The sequence below is a fragment of the Rhinatrema bivittatum genome, chromosome 16 (genome assembly GCF_901001135.1).
Source record: "Rhinatrema bivittatum chromosome 16, aRhiBiv1.1, whole genome shotgun sequence".
In the NCBI taxonomy this organism is placed as follows: Eukaryota; Metazoa; Chordata; class Amphibia; order Gymnophiona; family Rhinatrematidae; genus Rhinatrema; species Rhinatrema bivittatum.
This window is the reverse complement of record NC_042630.1, coordinates 55,761,916-55,780,547: the sequence shown is the minus strand read 5'-3', so window position 1 is coordinate 55,780,547 and position 18,632 is coordinate 55,761,916. Positions and strand designations below refer to the sequence as shown.

Sequence of the window (18,632 nt, the reverse complement as noted above, 5' to 3'; positions counted from 1 at the left end):
TGCCTCGACCCTGGTCTGCTTCTGAACACTGCTTGCTAGCGGCCTGCCTTGACCCTGGGCCTGCTTCTGAACACTGCTTGCTAGCTGCCTGCCTCGACCCTGGTCTGCTTCTGAACGCTGCTTGCTCGCTGCCTGCCTCGACCCTGGTCTGCTTCTGAACGCTGCTTAATAGCCGCCTGCCACGACCCCGGTCTGCTTCTGAACGCTGCTTGCTAGCCGCCTGCCTCGACCCCGGTCTGCTTCTGAACGCTGCTTGCTAGCGGCCTGCCTTGACCCTGGGCCTGCTTCTGAACACTGCTTGCTAGCTGCCTGCCTTGACCCTGGGCCTGCTTCTGAACACTGCTTGCTCACTGCCTGCCTCGACCCCGGTCTGCTTCTGAACGCTGCTTGCTAGCCGCCTGCCTTGACCCTGGGCCTGCTTCTGACGCCTCCCACTTGCAGCCTTCTCTGGCCCATAAGTCCCAAGGGCCCGGATCCCTACGGGCCCCTCCTGGGGGGATTCCGGGTCCCGGGTTAAGCCTACTGGTGGTCGCTATAGACTCCGCCTCCCGGTCTGCTTAGGAACCCTCCTTGCAGCTCGGCCCAAGGGTCCACCATCTCTCTATAGTACACAATAGTTTGCAAGGCCATGGACCCGGCAGAGGTGCCTAGCCTGCAGGCTATCCCCGGGATGGCACAGCGTCTACAACAGCAGCAGCACTGCATTGACGCCCTGGCCGCTACTGTGGAGCGGCTGGTCACCCGTTTGGAGGCGACGGCTCCAGAGACCCCTCCAGTACCGCCTCCGGCTCCCACCTTAAGTGCATCACCGGTTACCCAGCTGCCTGCCCCTCCTCGCTATGCAGGGGATCCCAAGGCGTTCCGGGGCTTCTTGAATCAGTGTTACGTCCAGTTTTCCTTGCTGCCCGCACAGTTCCCGTCTGACTCTGTGAAAGTAGCCTATATCTTCTTGTGCTGCCCCCCCGCCCTGGCGGGGGAGGGGGGGCAGCCAAAAAAGGGAATGTTGATATTGGGCGATAGTTTGCTAAACATTTGGGATCTAACTGTGCTCTTTTCAAAATAGGTTTCACTAATGTACATTTTAGGGAATCTGGGAACTTGCCCTCTTCTAAAGAAATGTTAATATCTGCCAATGGTTTGGCTATGAAGTCTTGATAATCATCTTTAGTACTGATAATCATCTCTGTGGCATCCAAATCATTAATGTGCTCATTAAAGGGGTTTCCTTGTCCCCTAGTGACCAGTTCCTGAATTTCTGTGTTACTATGTGTCTCCACTGTGAGTGCATACTGACACTGAACACAGTTTCCTGTATCTAAAGCTGAGTCCTTCTCCTGGACTTGGGCGCACAGCAATTCTTAAACTTGACATTGTATGTCAGCCATATCCTCCTGATGTATGTTCTGACTGGCAGACAAACAAAAGCATCTAACAGGCCTGCAGACAGCCCATTACAAACATAATTTTTAACCTCTGTGATAAATTGTAAAAAAGTGATAAGTCTATTCCTGAAGATGTTTTTACAAAAATCATCAAATTGAAGTTAAAGAGGAAAAGTGGTATTTTCATACATTAACCAATCTAAAGCACCACCAGTGTAGTTGCTCTGCTGTTTTCTTTGCTTTATCATCATTAATAACTAACCACCTTCTACCTAATAAAATGACAGAAACACCACTGATTTTTGTAAAAAAAAAGTTGCTTGTGAAACATGGTTAACATATACTTAGGTCATAGAATCTCCCAACATGGTCACATTTCAAAAATAAATTCCTTCATCAGGGGAATGATATATTCGCCCTTCCAAACACTCCAGTTACAAAACACTGATGACTAGAGTGGACGGTTTCACATTCATGAACGTGATGCTATTTAAAGGTAAACCATGTTTATGGTATTGATTTTTTGAAATACAACCTTAGTGATGCAGCATAGCATGAGACATGAGTGGTTTAAGAATATGTTGATTTCTACACCTTAAGAATTTTTCCTTTCACAAGCAGTTATTACTCCTGGGGGAATTCTGCGCTAATGTGGAATGCAGAATTTGCGCAGAATTCCTCCTTCACGCAGATTTCCTTCCTCACCTCACAGATTTCTTAGATGTCATCACTGCCGCGCATATGTCATTGCTGCTGTGCAGATTTCCTCCCCTGCTGCCATTCCTCGCAACATTGCTGTTGCCTCGCAATTTCCTCCCGTGCCAGAAAAGGATAAAAAAAAACAGAAGAATGCCCTTGCCTCACCGTTCCGCCCTCCTGACACCCCCCCTGTGGTCCAGTGGAGGGCCCAGGATCGATCTCCTGCTCCCGGGGCCTCGGCTGCCACTAAGCAAAATGGCACCATGTGACAGGGGCTAACGGTGCCATTGGTTGGCCCTTGTCACATGGTAGGGGCTAAAGGCCACCAGCGCCATTTTGCTTAATGGCAGCCAAGGCCCCGGGAGTGGCAGATCACTCCCGGGCTCCCACCTGGACCACCAGGTATTTTGTAAGTTTTCTTTTGGGGGGAGTCGGAGTTGCGACCGGGGGCAGGGCGGGGGGGGCAGCACAAGAGTGAAGGGGGAAAGAGAAAGAAGGGGGAAAGGAGAAGGGGGAAAGAGAGGAGAAGAAGGAGAGAGAGAGAAGGGAGGGTAACAGAGGGGAGGGGGGTGACAGACTCAGGTGGAGAGGTTAGCATCAACTGCAGCCGTCCATGCCAGCTTGACTCATCTGCCAGCAGCAATTGACACTGCTGGCAGATGAGCCAAGTTGCCAGGGACACTCATTGCACTGAAATGCAGAATAATTTGAAAAAATATTGTTATTTTGAAAAATAAATGTGCAGAATTTTGCAGAATTTAGAAAATGTGTGCGCAGAATTTTCAAATTTTGGTTGCAGAATTTTTAATTTTTTTGCGCAGAATTCCCCCAGGAGTAAATTATTTCTTTCAAATGCAATTTTTGAAAATTTTTTTTTACAAAAATCAGTGGTGTTTCTGTCACTTTATTAGGTAGAAGATGGTTAGTTAATGAGAATAAAGCAAAGAAAACTGCAGAGCAACGACACTGGTGGTGCTTTAGATTGATTAATGTATGAAAATACCTCTTTTCCACTTTAACCTCATTTGATGGTTTTTGTGAAAACGTCTTCAGGAATAGATTTATCACTTTTTTACAATTTATCACAGGGGTTAAAATTTACATTTTCAATTGCAGTTCATATAGGGGCGGATTTTCAGAGCCCTGCTCGCGTAAATCCGCCCAAAACCGGGCGGATTTATGCGAGCAGGGCCCTGCGCGCCGGGAAGCCTATTTTACATAGGCCTCCCGGCGCGCGCAGAGCCCCGGGACTCGCGTAAGTCCCGGGCTTCTCGGAGGGGGGCGTGTCGGGGGGCGGGCCCGGTCGTCGCGGCGTTCCGGGGGCGTGTCGGCAGCGTTTTGGGGGCGGGTATGGGGGCGTGGCTACGGCCCGGGGGCGTGGCCGCGCCCTCCGTACCCGCCCCCAGGTCGCGGCCCGGCGCGCAGCAGGCCCGCTGGCGCGCGGGGATTTACGTCTCCCTCCGGGAGGCGTAAATCCCCCGACAAAGGTAAGGGGGGGGTGTAGACAGGGCCGGGTGGGTGGGTTAGGTAGGGGAAGGGAGGGTAAGGTGAGGGGAGGGCAAAGGAAAGTTCCCTCCGAGGCCGCTCCGATTTCGGAGCGGCCTTGGAGGGAACGGGGGGAGGCAGCGCGGCTCGGCGCGCGCAGGCTATACAAAATCGATAGCCTTGCGCGCGCCGATCCAGGATTTTAGTGGATACGCGCGGCTCCGCGCGTATCTACTAAAATCCAGCGTACTTTTGTTTGAGTCTGATGCGCAAGCAAAAGTAGGCTGATCGCGCTTCTTTTAAAATCTACCCCATAGTTAACACCATAAGTGGAGATTTTTGATATATGCACAGTCCATGACATCTGACTTCAACCAGCAGAGGCAGGTGGCTATAGAAGAGGGCATGTCAAAGCTCTGTCCAAATCTTGCATTCTCTTTCACATCAGCTGTCTCTGCCTCTGTAACTGTGCTGTGAGATACCATTTTTAATGGCTGGTCCATCCAGTCATGTGGATAGCAGTCTTGTATAGGATGTAAACATATTCTACTCTAACAGTGCAATATTTCCACCCCCCACTCTGCAAAAGACAGATCTTCCTATCTGTTTGTGATGCCAAATGTCACAGCAGGACCCCAGTTTTTTGGTTTTTTTTTGTGAGGTAGAAAAGTCAGACACATTCACACACACAAAAAGAGCTTAACCCAAGCTTTCCCAGAGTAATAATATTAATGAGCATGGACTACTTGGTGTAAAATGTGTGTGTATTCGCAAAGTATTACAGTGAAAGCAAATCAGGCACTATAATTACTGTTAGAATAAATGAAAAAACAAACAGGTTATACAAGCACAATGAGTAGAATAAATAATCTTTCCCAGCTAACAGGAATATATATATTCAAATGGTCTAGCAATAATTGGGCACTTTTCTGGATGAGTGTGTGATGGAGACTCTCCAGCTGGTGACTTAGCCTGTACTCACTGAGATGTTTGATTTCTATTGCATTGTCAAAATGAGCATATTGATCTGGTAAGAACTCAACTCTCTGCAGGCCTCCATTTGTCCTACCTTAGATTAGGTCTGTGGCCAGCACATGTGCTGTATAGTGTTCTTGGCTATCCAAGCTCTCCTTAAAGCATCACCAAACTAACTGGTAAGAGCAACTACCTTGTGTCTCAGCACTATTCTGAAATGGTGGTTATCCTGAGTCCCAACCACACCACCTGCTTCACCATCTTGTACATCATTCTCTATCACATGTGAGACCATTTGCTCCTCACAGTCTCCAACCCAACACATTCCACTGGAACCCCAGAACAATAACAAAATCAGCATCAGCATGATTAGTGTCATGTAAATAAAAGCAATCTTATAATTAGAGATGTGAATCAGAACCGGAATCGTGATTTTTTTTTCATGCGGCCCGATCGGGTTTTGTTTTATCGGCTGTGCCCAAGCCAATAAACAAAAAATACACCCCGGCCCTTTAAAACAGCTCCCTTAGCTTCCCCCACCCTTCCGACCCCCACCAAAACATTTTAAAATTACCTGGTGGTCTAGTGGGGGTCCTGGGTGCGATTTTTAAAGATGGCGCCAGCCGTCCATTCCTCCTACCATGTGACGGGGCCGGCCAATGGCACGGATACCCTGTCACATGGTAAGGGCTAAGGGCCATCGGCACCATTTTTATTAGTGGCAGCCGATGGCCTGAGAGCAGGAGATCGCTCCTGGGACCCCCACTGGACCACCAGGTAACTTTAAAACAGTTTGGGGGGGTTGGAAGGGTGGGGGAAGCTAAGGGAGCTGTTTTAAAGGGTTGGGTGGGTTTAGAGGTTGTTTTTGTGTGCCAATTTCCCGCCCTCCCCCAAAACGATAAGAGAACCCCACAAACAATTTTGTGGGGTTTTCCTATCTGTTTCGGGGAGCCCCCGATTTCTGACAACTTTGAAAATATCGTACAATATTTTCAATCGTCAGAAAAATTATTCACATCCTTCCATATAATTATTCATAAAGCAAGCAAACACTATTGTAAAACCAATACCAAGATAGATAAAAATATGAGTGCTTCAAAAGCAAACCCATATCATTAGAGCCTGTCAGTTCTGTGTCCAGTGTATACTGTGTCTATAAACTAAATCTGGGCTTATGCTACATGTTTTCCAGCCCTCACTTCCCCCTTAGGAAACAGAGCTGCTAGTATACCTCTTCACTGAGCATCAATGACCTGGTTTTAACTCCTTAATTGCCAGCTTGTTTGCTTTTATATCTAAATGGTGTTCTTATTCTCTGACTACGTCATTCCTCCATCTTGAATATAAGAACATAAGAAGAACATAAGAAATGTCCATACTGGATGAGACCAAAGGTCCTTCAAGCCCAGCATCTTGTTTCCAATAGTGGCAAATCCAGGCTGCAAGTACCTGGCAAGTACCAAAAACTACATATATCCCATGCTACTGATGCTAGTAATAGCAGTGGCTATTTTCTAAGTCAACTTGATTAATAGCAGGTAATGGTCTTCTCCTCCAAGAACTTATCCAAACCTTTTTTAACCCAGCTACACTAACTGCATTAACCACATCCCCTGTATATTCTTATGTTTTTAAATTAGTTTATATATGTTTTAGAATAGCCATGTTTTTAGCTCACATTTAAATTTCTTTCTATCTAGTAAATTACGTAATTCCAGAGCTTTGGACCTGCTATGGAAAACACAATCTCTTATTTACATCAAATGTGTGCTTCATATTGTGGGAATAGTTAAGTCCTTTATTTTGAGAACTTAGGGGCTCATTTTCGAAAGCTTTCGCACAACAAAAAGGGACTTTTTGCACACAAAAAGTCCATTTCCGCTTGCGATAGCTAAATTGGGGTGGAGTCTGAACCAGAAGGGGAGGAGTTGGGGCGGCCTTGGGGTGGACTCTGCGACGACTTCGCTGATGGCGAAAGGTAAGATGCCTTATCACCACCAGTTTCGCGCCGAATAACTACACCCTGCCCCCATTACCGCCAGATTTTCAAAGGTCTGCAACCTTAGAAAATCCAGCTCTTAGTGTTTACTGTGGATTGTATGGTTGCAGTGTCACTCCTAACAAGCTGGTATTATTGGAATGAATGTTGTTGAATATTATCATTAATACTTTAGAGTAGATAGTAGTTATAGTGGTTTTAAGTGGCATGTTGGAAGACCTAATAGTAAGGAGTTACGCTAGTCTAGGTTTGAGAAGATTCGAGCTTGCAATACAGTTCAGAAGTTCTCAAATGTTAATAATGGTTTCAACCGATGGAGTATACACGACTTGGCATAACCTGTCTTGATTAATTTACTGATGTGCATTTTCATACTGATGTGCAAACCCATACTTGGTTTGAGGGATTAATTTGAAAATTATCCAGGTCAATGGCAAATGGTTTACCTATGGATGAGTTTCTACTCAGTCAAATGATTTCAGTCTTTTTACAGTTTAATGTTAGTTTAAGTTGCAAAAGTTCTTGTTGCATTGATTTCATATAGGTAGAGAGTATCAAAGCTGTATTTTCAAATGATTTGCAGAGTGGGATGTAAAACTGTATATTGTCAGCATATAAGAAGAAACTTATTCCTAGATTCATCAGTAATTTACATAGAGGGAATAGTGCTGCTGAGAGCGTTGAGCCTTGAGGGACACTGTTTCACAGTGGAAAGTATCGAAATATGGCTGCCCAGGTTGACTTGGAATGCTCTGTTAGATAAAAATGAAGAGAACCATCTGAGAACCCTGTCATTCATCCCAATGTTTTCATCTGATGGCATAAGAAATTATGCCACAGTGTCAAAGGCAGCCGTGAAGTCAATTATCACAAGACAATAAGATTCATATAAGTCAAGACCTCATAAAACTGAGTCCATTAATGAGAGAAGTAACGTCTCAGTGGATTACAAACTGGTTAAAAGACAGGAAACAGAGAGTAGGATTAAATGGTCAATTTTCTCAGTGGAAAAGGGTCAACAGTGGGGTGTATCAGGGATCTGTACTTGGACTGGTGCTTTTCAATATATTTATAAATAATCTGGAAAAGAATGAGTGAGATAATCAGATTTGCAGATGATACAAAATTATTCAGAGTAGTTAAATCACAAGTAGATTGTAATAGATTGAAGGAGGACCTTGAGAGACTGGAAGATTTGGCATCTAAATGGCAGATGAAATTTAATGTGGACAAGTGCAAGATGCTGCACATATGGAAAAGATAACCCATGCTGTAGTTACATGATGTTAGGTTCCAAATTAGGAGTTACCACCCAGTAAAAAGATCTAGGCATCATATTGTATAATACATTGAAATCATTGGCTCAGTGTTCTGTGGCAGTCAAAAAAGCAAACATAATATTAGGAATTATTAGGAAGGGAATGGTGAATAAAATGGAAAATGTCAAACTGCCTCTGTATCGCTCCATGGTGAGACCATACCTTGAGTACTGTGCACCTTTGTGGTCACCAGAGAAGGTACAGTGAAGGGCGACAAATAGATAATGGAGATGGAACAGCTCCCCTATGAGGAAAGGCTAAAGAGCTTAGGGCTGTTCAGCTGGGTGAAGAAATGGCTGAAGGTAGATATGATAAAGGTCTTTAAAATCATGAGAGCTATAGAACAGATAGTTGTGAATCAGTTATTTACTCTTTTGGATAGCAGAAGGTCTAGGGGGCACTCAACACACAATTAAGCTCTGGAATTTGTTGCCAGAAGATGTGGTTAGTGGAGTTAGTGTAGCTGGGTTTAAAAAAGGTTTGGATAGTTTCTTGGAAGAGAGGTCCATTGTCTGCTATTGATCAGGTTGACTTGAGGAATAGCCACTGCTATTGCTGGCAGCAGTAACATGGGATCTACTTAAGTGTTTGGGTATTTGCCAAGTATTTGTAGCCTGCATTGGCCACTGTTGGAAAAAGGATGCTGGGCTTGACGGATCCTTGGTATGACCCAGTATGGCAATTTCTTATGTTCTTATGAGTGATATTTATTAAATCCAAATTGATTTGGGGAGAGAATACTTTGATCTTACTGGTAATTTACATGCTGGGATAACACTGCTTTTTCAAGAACTTTTGTGAGAAATGATGAGTTGGATATTGAACAATAGATCTCTCGATCGTCATTTCTACCAGTCTTATTTTTTTAATCACAACTTATTGTAACCCATTTGGAACAGTTCCTTCAGAGAGATACAGGTTAAATATTGTTGTGATTGAGTGATAACTCTGTGTACTTGTTTCAAGGAACTGGCTGGAATTATGTCATGTGTGTGAATGGCAGGTTTACTTTTAGTATTGATTGACTAATTTCTAGTTTTGATACTCTGTCAAATGTGTACATTTAACCATGTCATTCAAATCGTCAGATGATTTTGTTGGAGAAGAAATAGGGAAATTAGTTTTTAACGTATTATTTTGTCTGAATACGGTGGCATATTCATTGCAAGTGGCCTTTGTGAAGTTATAATTTCTCAAGATGGAAGATGTAGGGACTTTAATTAAATGTTTAACAACCTCAAAGAGCAGTATAGAATAGGGTTCTGCAATAGTTTAGGATGAATTATCCAATTTCAACAAAATTGCCTAATTTGTCCTGGTTCGGGGAACCCGAAAACCAAACCAAACCAAATTTTCCCGAAATTTCCCACGGCGGGCCGAAAACGAAGCCCAAACCGAAAGGTTTGGGCTTTATTGGTTATTGTACAGTATTTCATAAGGAAAGATTTATATTTTCCTAGGGTTTCAGCAGATGGGAATTTCCACCATTGTTTCTCTAATTTTCTAAAGTTCAGTTTAGTTCTTCTTAATTCATCATTGTACCAGGGCTTCTTATGTTTGGAGTTATTCCTTTCTTTGTTAATAGTTTTTGTCTGGACAGGACTAAGGTTTTCAACCTACAATTAATATACATTCTAGTGATGGAAACACCTTAACGTATAATTCAATCAGTGGTGAGGAAACATTTTGCAGTATGCCTGGGGGACAGTAGAGCAGTCCTAAGTTTATTTGAGGAGATTTTAGAATTGCAACCTCATAGTGTGGCTTAATCCCTACCTTGTAAGGTAGTAGTTTGTATTCTGCTTTACTAATTATTAATAATCGTCTTCCCTTGTGTTTGGGTCTAGGAAAGTGAAATATATCATAGTTACCATTCAAAATTTGGTTTAAGAGCACTGTCATTTTGCCATGTTTCAGATGTGCAAAAAAATAGAAGGATTTAAATCCTTTAGCAGATGATAAAGTTGAGGGAATTTGTTTGATAGGATTGAACATTCAGTAGGAGCAGAGGAAACATGAAGTAGGAAGAGAGTGAGGGACAGTTATTGCTTATCATGGGGAAGACCAGGTTTGTAATCCTTCTTTGCTTCTTTCTTGGGGTACTCTTTAGGTCTCTATGTAAACCCCATCCAAGATAGTCTCAATGGAGCAAATTTCATCCATAGTTGCAGTAGTTCTATCCAGGTTGCCCTACGTTAGACAGCATTTTGTGTCACACTAAAAGATGCACAAAGGGGCAAGCATATTTGTTGTCCTCCATCATGTGCATGCCAATGGCATGCACCCCATGGTGCAAGCGCCTTTGGTAGCTCCTCCACGCTGTTCTGCTTGCTGGTGGGTGGGCAGTGGGTGGTCCTGCTGCCATGGCACCCATGACTCTCTCACCTTCCTTTCTCTTACTGGGGTAGGGGAGGATCTTGACCATGCTCTCTGTGCTTCCCGGTGCAGGTGGATGGTCCTGGTCAGCAGTCATGCAGGCCACGTGTCCTCTTTTACTTCTCAGGATTCGCAGGTTAAGTGAATGGGGATATACTGACAAAGCTGACAACATGTAAACTTGTAAAGTCCTTTATGCAATTGTTTTACAAAAATTTCTGAATCAAATAGTTATCTATAAATTTATTGATTATCTTGATCCTTTTGGACTCTTTTGTGGATTTAATGCTCTTTAACTACAACCTTTATTTTAATCTGAGTTCCATAAAATTTATGGGCTCCCTTCTGATGCAGTCTTTACAAAACATGGCACATATCAGGGACTGTTGATCTTTTGATGTAAACTTCTGGCTTGATGCTGACAATTTGAAATTTTCTGCTTTCTTATATACAATAATAACCATTTTTGGAAGATAGGATCATATGATACGGCATACTGGGTCAGACCAAGGGTCCATCAAGCCTAGTATCCCGTTTTCAACAGTGGCCAACCCAAGTCACAAGTGCCTGGCAAGTACCCAAACATTAAATAAATCACAAGCTACTATTGCTTATTCATTTATAGCAGTTTATGGATTTTCCCTCTAGGAATTATCCAAAGCTTTTCTAAACCCAGTTACAGAAACTGCTGTAACCATATCCTCTGGCAATGAATTCCAGAGCTTAACTATGCACTGAATGAAAAATAATTTTCTCTGATTGGTTTTCAATGGAGTGCCTCCTAGTCCTTCTGTAAATAACCAATTTACATTAACTTGTTAAAGTCATTTCATGATTTTGTAGACATTTATCATATCCCCCCTCAGTCATCTCTTCTCCAAACTGAACAGCAAACTGAAAAGCTAATTTCTTTAGCCTTTCCTTGTAGGGCAGCCATTACATGCCCCTTATCATTTTGGTCATCCTTCTCTGCACGTTACCTAGTACAACTATACCTTTTTTGAGATGCGGCAACCAGAACCGCACACAGTATTCAGGATGTGGTCTCACCATGGAGCAATACAGAGGCATTATGACATCCATCCTTTTATTAGCCATTCACTTCCTAATAATTCCTAACATTCTGTTTACTTTTATGTTCACCACAGCACACTGAGCTGACGATTTCAAAATATTATCCACCATCATGCTGTTGCATTCGTGCCTGTTCTCGCCCTTGCTCCACCCTTTCTACCTCTGTGGTGACTCCCTTCGGGTCTGACGGACAGATGCTGCCGCGGCTTCTCCTCGTTGCTTCTCCCCGGAATCCCCAGGCTGGCCTGACGCTGCAGATCCACCATGTTCCTGATGATGTAAGGGCGCGCGCGCACACTCCAGAGTTTCCACCGGCAAGAGCGTGAACCTTGGGGGCATCCCCCCGTAGTGTAGTCATCTGCTTCCAACTTAAAAGGTCTTTGCTTGCAACTAGGAATCAAGTTAGCAAGGGGGATAACTCTCTCTCTACTGTTCTGCCTCCTCAAACTTACCAAGGGGTACCCGCTCCTTGGGGGCCCTGCTCTCTCTTCTTGTTTTCATATTGCTAAGACAAGATCCGGTACTCGCTCCTCGAGTGCCTATGTCCCTGAATGCTCAGAAGACTCCTAACTGCCTGGAAGCGATCGCAGACGTGAACACTGTGAGTTCTATTACAGATAGGATCCAGTACGGGCTTCACGAGGGCCTGTGTTCCTAATCTCTGAAGACTCTCTTCTGTCTAAGATGTTATCGCAGGTATGGAGATTGTGAGTTATAATTGCAGATAGGAACCGGTACTCGCTCCTCAAGAGCCCATGTTCCTAAAACCCTTCAAAACTCTCTTCTATCTCAGAAGCTATCGCATACCTATATCTTGTGAATTATTAATATAGATTGCAGATAGGAACCGGTACTCGATCCTCGAGGGTCTATGTTCCTAAAACCCTCCAAAGACTCTCTACTAGTCCAGAAGCCATTTCATATACAGATATTGTGAGTTCTTATTCCAGACTGCATATAGGAACCAGTACTCGCATATGGCTCCTGTTCCTGAATATACTGAAGACTCTCTGTTGCATAGAATCGATTACAGATATTTACAATTGTGAGTGTATCATCTACTACTGGTTATGTATCCAGCATACCCTGTCTACTCACTACCTATAGTCTCTCGCTACAGCTCAGCAACATAGAGATTGCAATTCCAGTATCTGAGGGACTTCAGCCCTGCTGTGCACATCAGCTCACTACTGCCACCTCTGGTGGTTCTACTTCCTGTCTAATAAAGAACTATCTGTGTTAGTCTCCATACTCCAGCCTAGCCGGTGATCCCTGTCAGGATATCCTCCTGGGGGCGCTGTCATCTGCCATTGGCCCAAGGATTCACCTTTATATTACAGTGTTCATTCCTTACACTACTAGAGCAGTATCATAACAGACTGCCACACTGTGGGGAGCCAACCCATAACTGATCACTAACTCCGTCTACGGAGTACAACAGTCTGCTAACTCCTCCCCTCTGGGGAAGCAGATCCATAACAGATTGCTACTCCTCCCCTTGGGAGGAGCTGATTGGTAAAAGATTGCTAGCTTCACCCCTCTGGGGGAGCAGATCACTAACAGATTGCTAACTCCTTAGTGGAACTATAACAGATTGCTAACTCCTTAGCAGAATTACAACACATGCCTAGATCTCTTTCCTAGGTGGTAACTCCTAAGAGAGAATCTAACATTGTGTAACTACAGCAAGGGTTAATTTTCCCTATATGCACCACTTTGCATTTGTCCACGTTAAATTTTAACTGCCATTTCGAAGCACATTCTTCCAGTCTCAAAAGTTCCTCTTGCAATTCATCGCAATCAGTTTGAGATTTAACCACTCTGCATATTTTTGTGTCATCCACAAATTTGATCACTTCACTCTTCGTACCCCTTTCCAGAACATTTATAAATATATTAAAAAGCACTGGTCCAAGTACAGATCCCTAAGGCACTCCACTGTTTACCTGTGAATACAGCCCATTTAATCCCATATTCTTTGTTTCCTGTCCTTTAACCAGCTTGCAATCCATAAAAGGGCAATGCCTCCTATGCCGTGACTTTTTAGTTTTCTTCAAAGCATCTCATGTGGGACTTTGTTGAATGCCTTCTGAAAATCCAAATACACCTCATCTACTGGTTCACCTTTTTCCACATGTTTATTCACCCCTTCAACAAAATGTAGGAGATTTGTGAGGTAAGACCTTAATTGGGTAAATCCATGTTGGCTGTATCCCATCAAACTATGTCTATCTAAATGTTTTGTGATTTTATTTTTATAACAGTTTCCATGATTTTTCCCAGCACTGAAGTCAGGCTCACAGCTCTATAATTTCCTGGATCAGCTCTGGATCCATTTTTAAATATGGGGGTTACATTGGCCATCCTCCAAGGCTCAGGCACAATGCATGATTTTAACAATAGGTTACAAATTAATTGAAATAGGTCTAACAATTCATTTTTTAGTTCTTTCACAAATTTGTGGACATTGTATAATATTTGATTTCCTTCCTCCTCTTACTGATTATTAATCTTTGATGTTTGTGTTGCGCTGGTGGTGGACCCTTGACCTGAGTTGGGGTTGATGCTACCTGTAGAGCAAGCCCCATGGGTCCCCACCATCGGGAGGAGGAGCAGATTGGGAGATGAAGGCCGACTGGAGCTGCGCCAATATCAGCCCTCATTCCCCACAGTTTAAGCCATTGGGTGCCAGGGCTGGCTGGTCTTAGTTGGGCCTCTGTCAGATGACTCCCAGTGGGTGTTTGAAGTAGGCAACCAGGGACCAGCAGAGGTATCGGAGGGACCCAGATAGGTCCGGACGAGGCACAGATCCAGAGGCCCGGGCAGCAATGATGAGCCAGAGAACAAGAGTAGATGATGCTCGAAGAACAGAAGGCCGAAGCCTAACAAGGCCAAGTCCAAAGAGATACTAGAGGCAAGGTCAGGAGCAGACTGGAGTTGGGTTAGGTGGCAGAGTTAGGCGAGGTACAGTGGAGCAATGGTCAAAGCCAGGAATCAATCAGAGCATAATCCAATGAAGCAAGGGTCAAAGCCAGTAGTCAGTCCAGAGCATAGTCCAATGAAGAAAGGGTCAAAGCTAATAATCAGTCCTGAGCATGGTCCAACAAAGCAAGGGTAAAAGCCAGTAATCAGTCTGAGGCAAAGGCTACACAGGAACCAGGAACAGAGTCAGGAACAGGAACCAGGAACGAAGGCAAGAACAGGAACAAGGAACAAAGTCAGGAACGGAACGAGCAATGAAGCACATGACTAGCATGGAAACCTGTTGCCAAGGCAAGGAATGAGTGGCAGGCCCTGCCTTAAATTGCAGGGCCAGATGATGTCATTAACCAGGGCCGCAGGTTAGATTCCCATTGCGGCCTCTTTAAAGGCTGATGAGGCGCGTGCACCTAGGAGGATGCAGGGCGCTGGATGGTGGCGGCTCCCCACAGCACATGTGGGGAGACCTGCCAGGAGCCAGAGAGGTCCGTAGAGGAATTGGGAGAGCCCGAGGAGGCAGCGGGGGTGCAGGAGGCAACCACCAGTGAGGACGGGCCAGGTCTGGGAGCCTTACGCTGGAGGTGAGTAGACCCATTCGTGGGCCTATCACTTATTATTATTATTTGCTAATCTAGATAGTACCTGGAATGTTTGCTAGTGCATCCATTATGTGGACTTACTTTTTTGAAGATGGGTTATTAATTGTAAGGTTTTTCCTATGTATTAATACATTAAATGCTTTGTTTTCTATCATGTAATATTGATTAAAACTGAATAAATATAAAGTTAATAAAAAGTATGAACATATATTTTCATTAAACAATTATGTGGACATTTTATCAGGTGTAACTTGGCTGGGAAGATTTAATGGGATAATATTCAAAGCAGACTTACTGCTTAAATCTGCTATACAAAGGTGTGTAATTCATTTAATGATTTTATTATCTGTGATGTTACCAAATTACCCCATAGTATTTGTAACCTCTTCTGTTCTTTAACTTCCCTGCATTTCACTACATTTATGAGACTTAAATGATGCTGTCTTGCTGTATCTTTTTCTTTTTGTTGCTAATGGAATAAACGAATCTTGATATATTTTTATACTGAAATTAACCATTTCAAAAAGTTTAAAGGAATATGTAATTCAGTTCAAATCTTTTGACATTAAAAAGTGCATCATAGGTTATAAAATGCTAGAAATGGAAAAAAAAATCTCTTCGCCCTACCTGAGGGAATCTGTAAATCCCTGTGATTTGTGCTGTTGAATAGGATGGAGAAGACATCAAGTGACCAATGAAAGCCACGACTCTGTCCCTCTGAGAACAGCTGTAATTGGGAACTGCATCCTTCTTGGCAGATAATATTCTCAGTGTGTTTAGGATTGAAATTCTGTCACTTATGCAGGAATCGTACATCAGGAATCCCAGAGTGATGTTGGGTAAAATGTCTGAGCTATTGTTGATCTCCTCAATGGCAAAAGCAAAGGCCAACAGGTGTCGTGCATTATTAATATGTAGTCTGTAGGAATATTAGTATTGTCAATAATTGCACAACAATGCATGCATCTTATAATACATTATACTCAGTTCTAGAAATCTTTTTTCATTGCACCTTTTCTATTTCCTCAGAAAATTTGCTCTTAAATTAATTGACATTCTAAAAGGAATATGGAACTGTGGTTGAAGTTTTCTATCCTTTCCCAAGAGAGCTCCATTCTCTGGCTGTTTTAGTTAATATATTTCAAATTCCTCACTTCGTAATGTATTCCAATCATTTCTATTTTTCTAGTTTCCTGGCTCTATTTCTAACCACAAACATTTGGGTCTTTATAAAGGATCGATTGTAGGGATGCGAATCGTTTCTTAACGATTTAAAATATCATCCGATAATTTTAAAATCCTCATTAATCGGTAAGGGACTCGATACAATAGGAATTCCACCGATTTATCATGAAAAATCGGGGTTTTTTGTTACAATTTGACACTTTTCAAGTCAAGTTAAGGTCAGTTAAGTCAGTTAGGAATGAATACGTATTCCTATTGGCTGGCTACCCTCTTATTTATTGATATTATCAAGGTTCCCACTGAGGCGATGGTTAAATATATGGCGGATGGGTAGACACAGTTGGTAGCTTGACAAAAAAAGTAATGTGATCACTGATCAGTCAATGTGACTAGAACTTGTGCCCTATCCCTGATACAGGGAGTGTTGTGATCTTCCTGCACACAGTGCCCTATCCTGGTTACCGGGGGTGTTGTGATCTTCCTGCACGCAGTGCCCTATCCCTGATACCGGTGGTGTTGTGATCTTCCTGCACGCAGTGCCCTATCCCTGATACCGGGTGTGTTGTGATCTTCCTGCACTCAGTGCCCTATCACTGTTACTGGGCGTGTTGTGATCTTCCTGCGCGCAGTGCCCTATCCCTGATACCGGGGGTGTTGTGATCTTCCTGCACTCAGTGCCCTATCCCTCATACCGGGGGTGTTGTGATCTTCCTGCACTCAGTGCCCTATCCCTGATACCGGGAGTGTTGTGATCTTCCTGCACACAGTGCCCTATCCCTGATACCGGGGATGTTGTGATCTTCCTGCACACAGTGCCCTATCCCTGATACCGGGAGTGTTGTGATCTTCCTGAATGCAGTGCCCTATCCCTGATACCGGTGGTGTTCTGATCTTCCTGAACGCAGTGCCCTATCCCTGATACCGGGCGTGTTGTGATCTTCCTGCACTCAGTGCCCTATCCCTGATACCGGGAGTGTTGTGATCTTCCTGCACGCAGTGTCCTATCCCTGATACCGGGAGTGTTGTGATCTTCCTGCACTCAGTGCCCTATCCCTGATACCGGGAGTGTTGTGATCTTCCTGCACACAGTGCCTATCCCTGATACTGGGATGTGTGCAGGAAAATCACAACACCCCGGTAACTGGGATAGGGCACTGTGTGCATGAAGATCACAACACTCCCGGTATCAGGGATAGGGCACTGCGTGCAGGAAGATCACAAACTCCTGGTAATAGGGATAGGGCACTGCGTACAGGAAGATCATAACACTCCCGGTATCAGGGATAGGGCACTGTGTGCAGGGAGATCGCAACACTCCCGGTATCATGGTTAGGGCACTACATGCAGGAAGATCACAACACCCCTGGTAACTGGGATAGGGCACTGTGTGAAGGAAGATCACAACACTCCCGGTGTCAGGGATAGGGCACTGTGTGCAGGAAGATCACAACACCCCCGGTAACTGGGATAGGGCACTGTGTACAGGAAGATCACAACACTCCCGGTATCAGGGATAGGGCACTGAGTGCAGGAAAATCACAACACCCCCGGTATCAGGGATAGGGCACTGCGTGCAGGAAGATCACAACACTCCCGGTAACTTCCCGTTAGTGCGCATTAACCGAAAAACCAATTTTTTTACAAAAAAACCCCATGCCGTTCAGATTTCCCCCCCCCCCCCCATCCCCAGCCAAAATTGATCGTTAAAATGATTGGGCACACGATTCACATCCCTAATCGATTGTAAGCATGATTTAAATGTTCTTAAATTGACATTTTAGGTTTGCAATGTATAAGGATAATGGAAGATGTAAAGAAAAAAAATGAAAAATGATGAATAAAATGGAGATATTACTTACCTGATAATCTCGTTTTCCTTAGTGTAGACAGATGGACTCAGAACAAATGGGTATACTGTGCTCGTGCTAGCAGTTGGAGACGGATCTGATGTCAGCACATGGTACATATACCCCTGCAGGAAGTGCAGACGCTCAGTAATCGTCCTTGCAAAAGCATTCTGGATATATGTGTGACTGACCGATTGATCAACCCAATATGATTACCCTGACCGATTGACAGTAACTGGAGACCGCCAGTGTTCTCAACCGGAAGGCGTCGACACCCGGCAGGGTGGATGCCCTATGTAAGGAAAACATGGCTTACCTTGAATCGGTGAAACCCCATGTATATCGGCAGCCGGGTGGGATGCTGAGTCCATCTGTCTACACTAAGGAAAACGAGATTATCAGGTAAGTAATCTCTCCATTTCCTAGCGTGTAATAGGGATGTGCAGAGCAAAAGTTTATGTTCATAAGTCCATAAGTCAAAAGGGGGGGTCAATTTCGGTCAATATGGACATATGGAGAATTCCATAAGTTGAGTCTATGTCCATACGTGCAAATAAAAATTTAAACCTCTCACCCTCCTTAATCCCCCAGCCCAAGACTTACCAAAACTCCCTGGTGGTCCAGCGGGCAGTCAGGACGCCATTTCTGAACTCCTTTGTGAGGAGCACGTGACGTCGGCGTCACATCGGAGTGACGCGGCGTCACGTGATTCC

The 18,632-nt window shown here is 44.1% G+C and overlaps 1 protein-coding gene across 1 annotated transcript in view; it reads right to left on the bottom strand.

Annotated features, from left to right (window-relative positions):
• The window catches only part of LOC115077701 (vomeronasal type-2 receptor 26-like), a 134,117-nt gene that overhangs the window by 98,299 nt on the left and 17,186 nt on the right, over window positions 1-18,632 (bottom strand). The window contains exon 3 of the mRNA XM_029579991.1: window positions 15,515-15,806. Within this exon, the coding sequence (XP_029435851.1) occupies window positions 15,515-15,806 (292 nt within the window). The remainder of the gene's footprint in view (window positions 1-15,514; window positions 15,807-18,632) is intronic.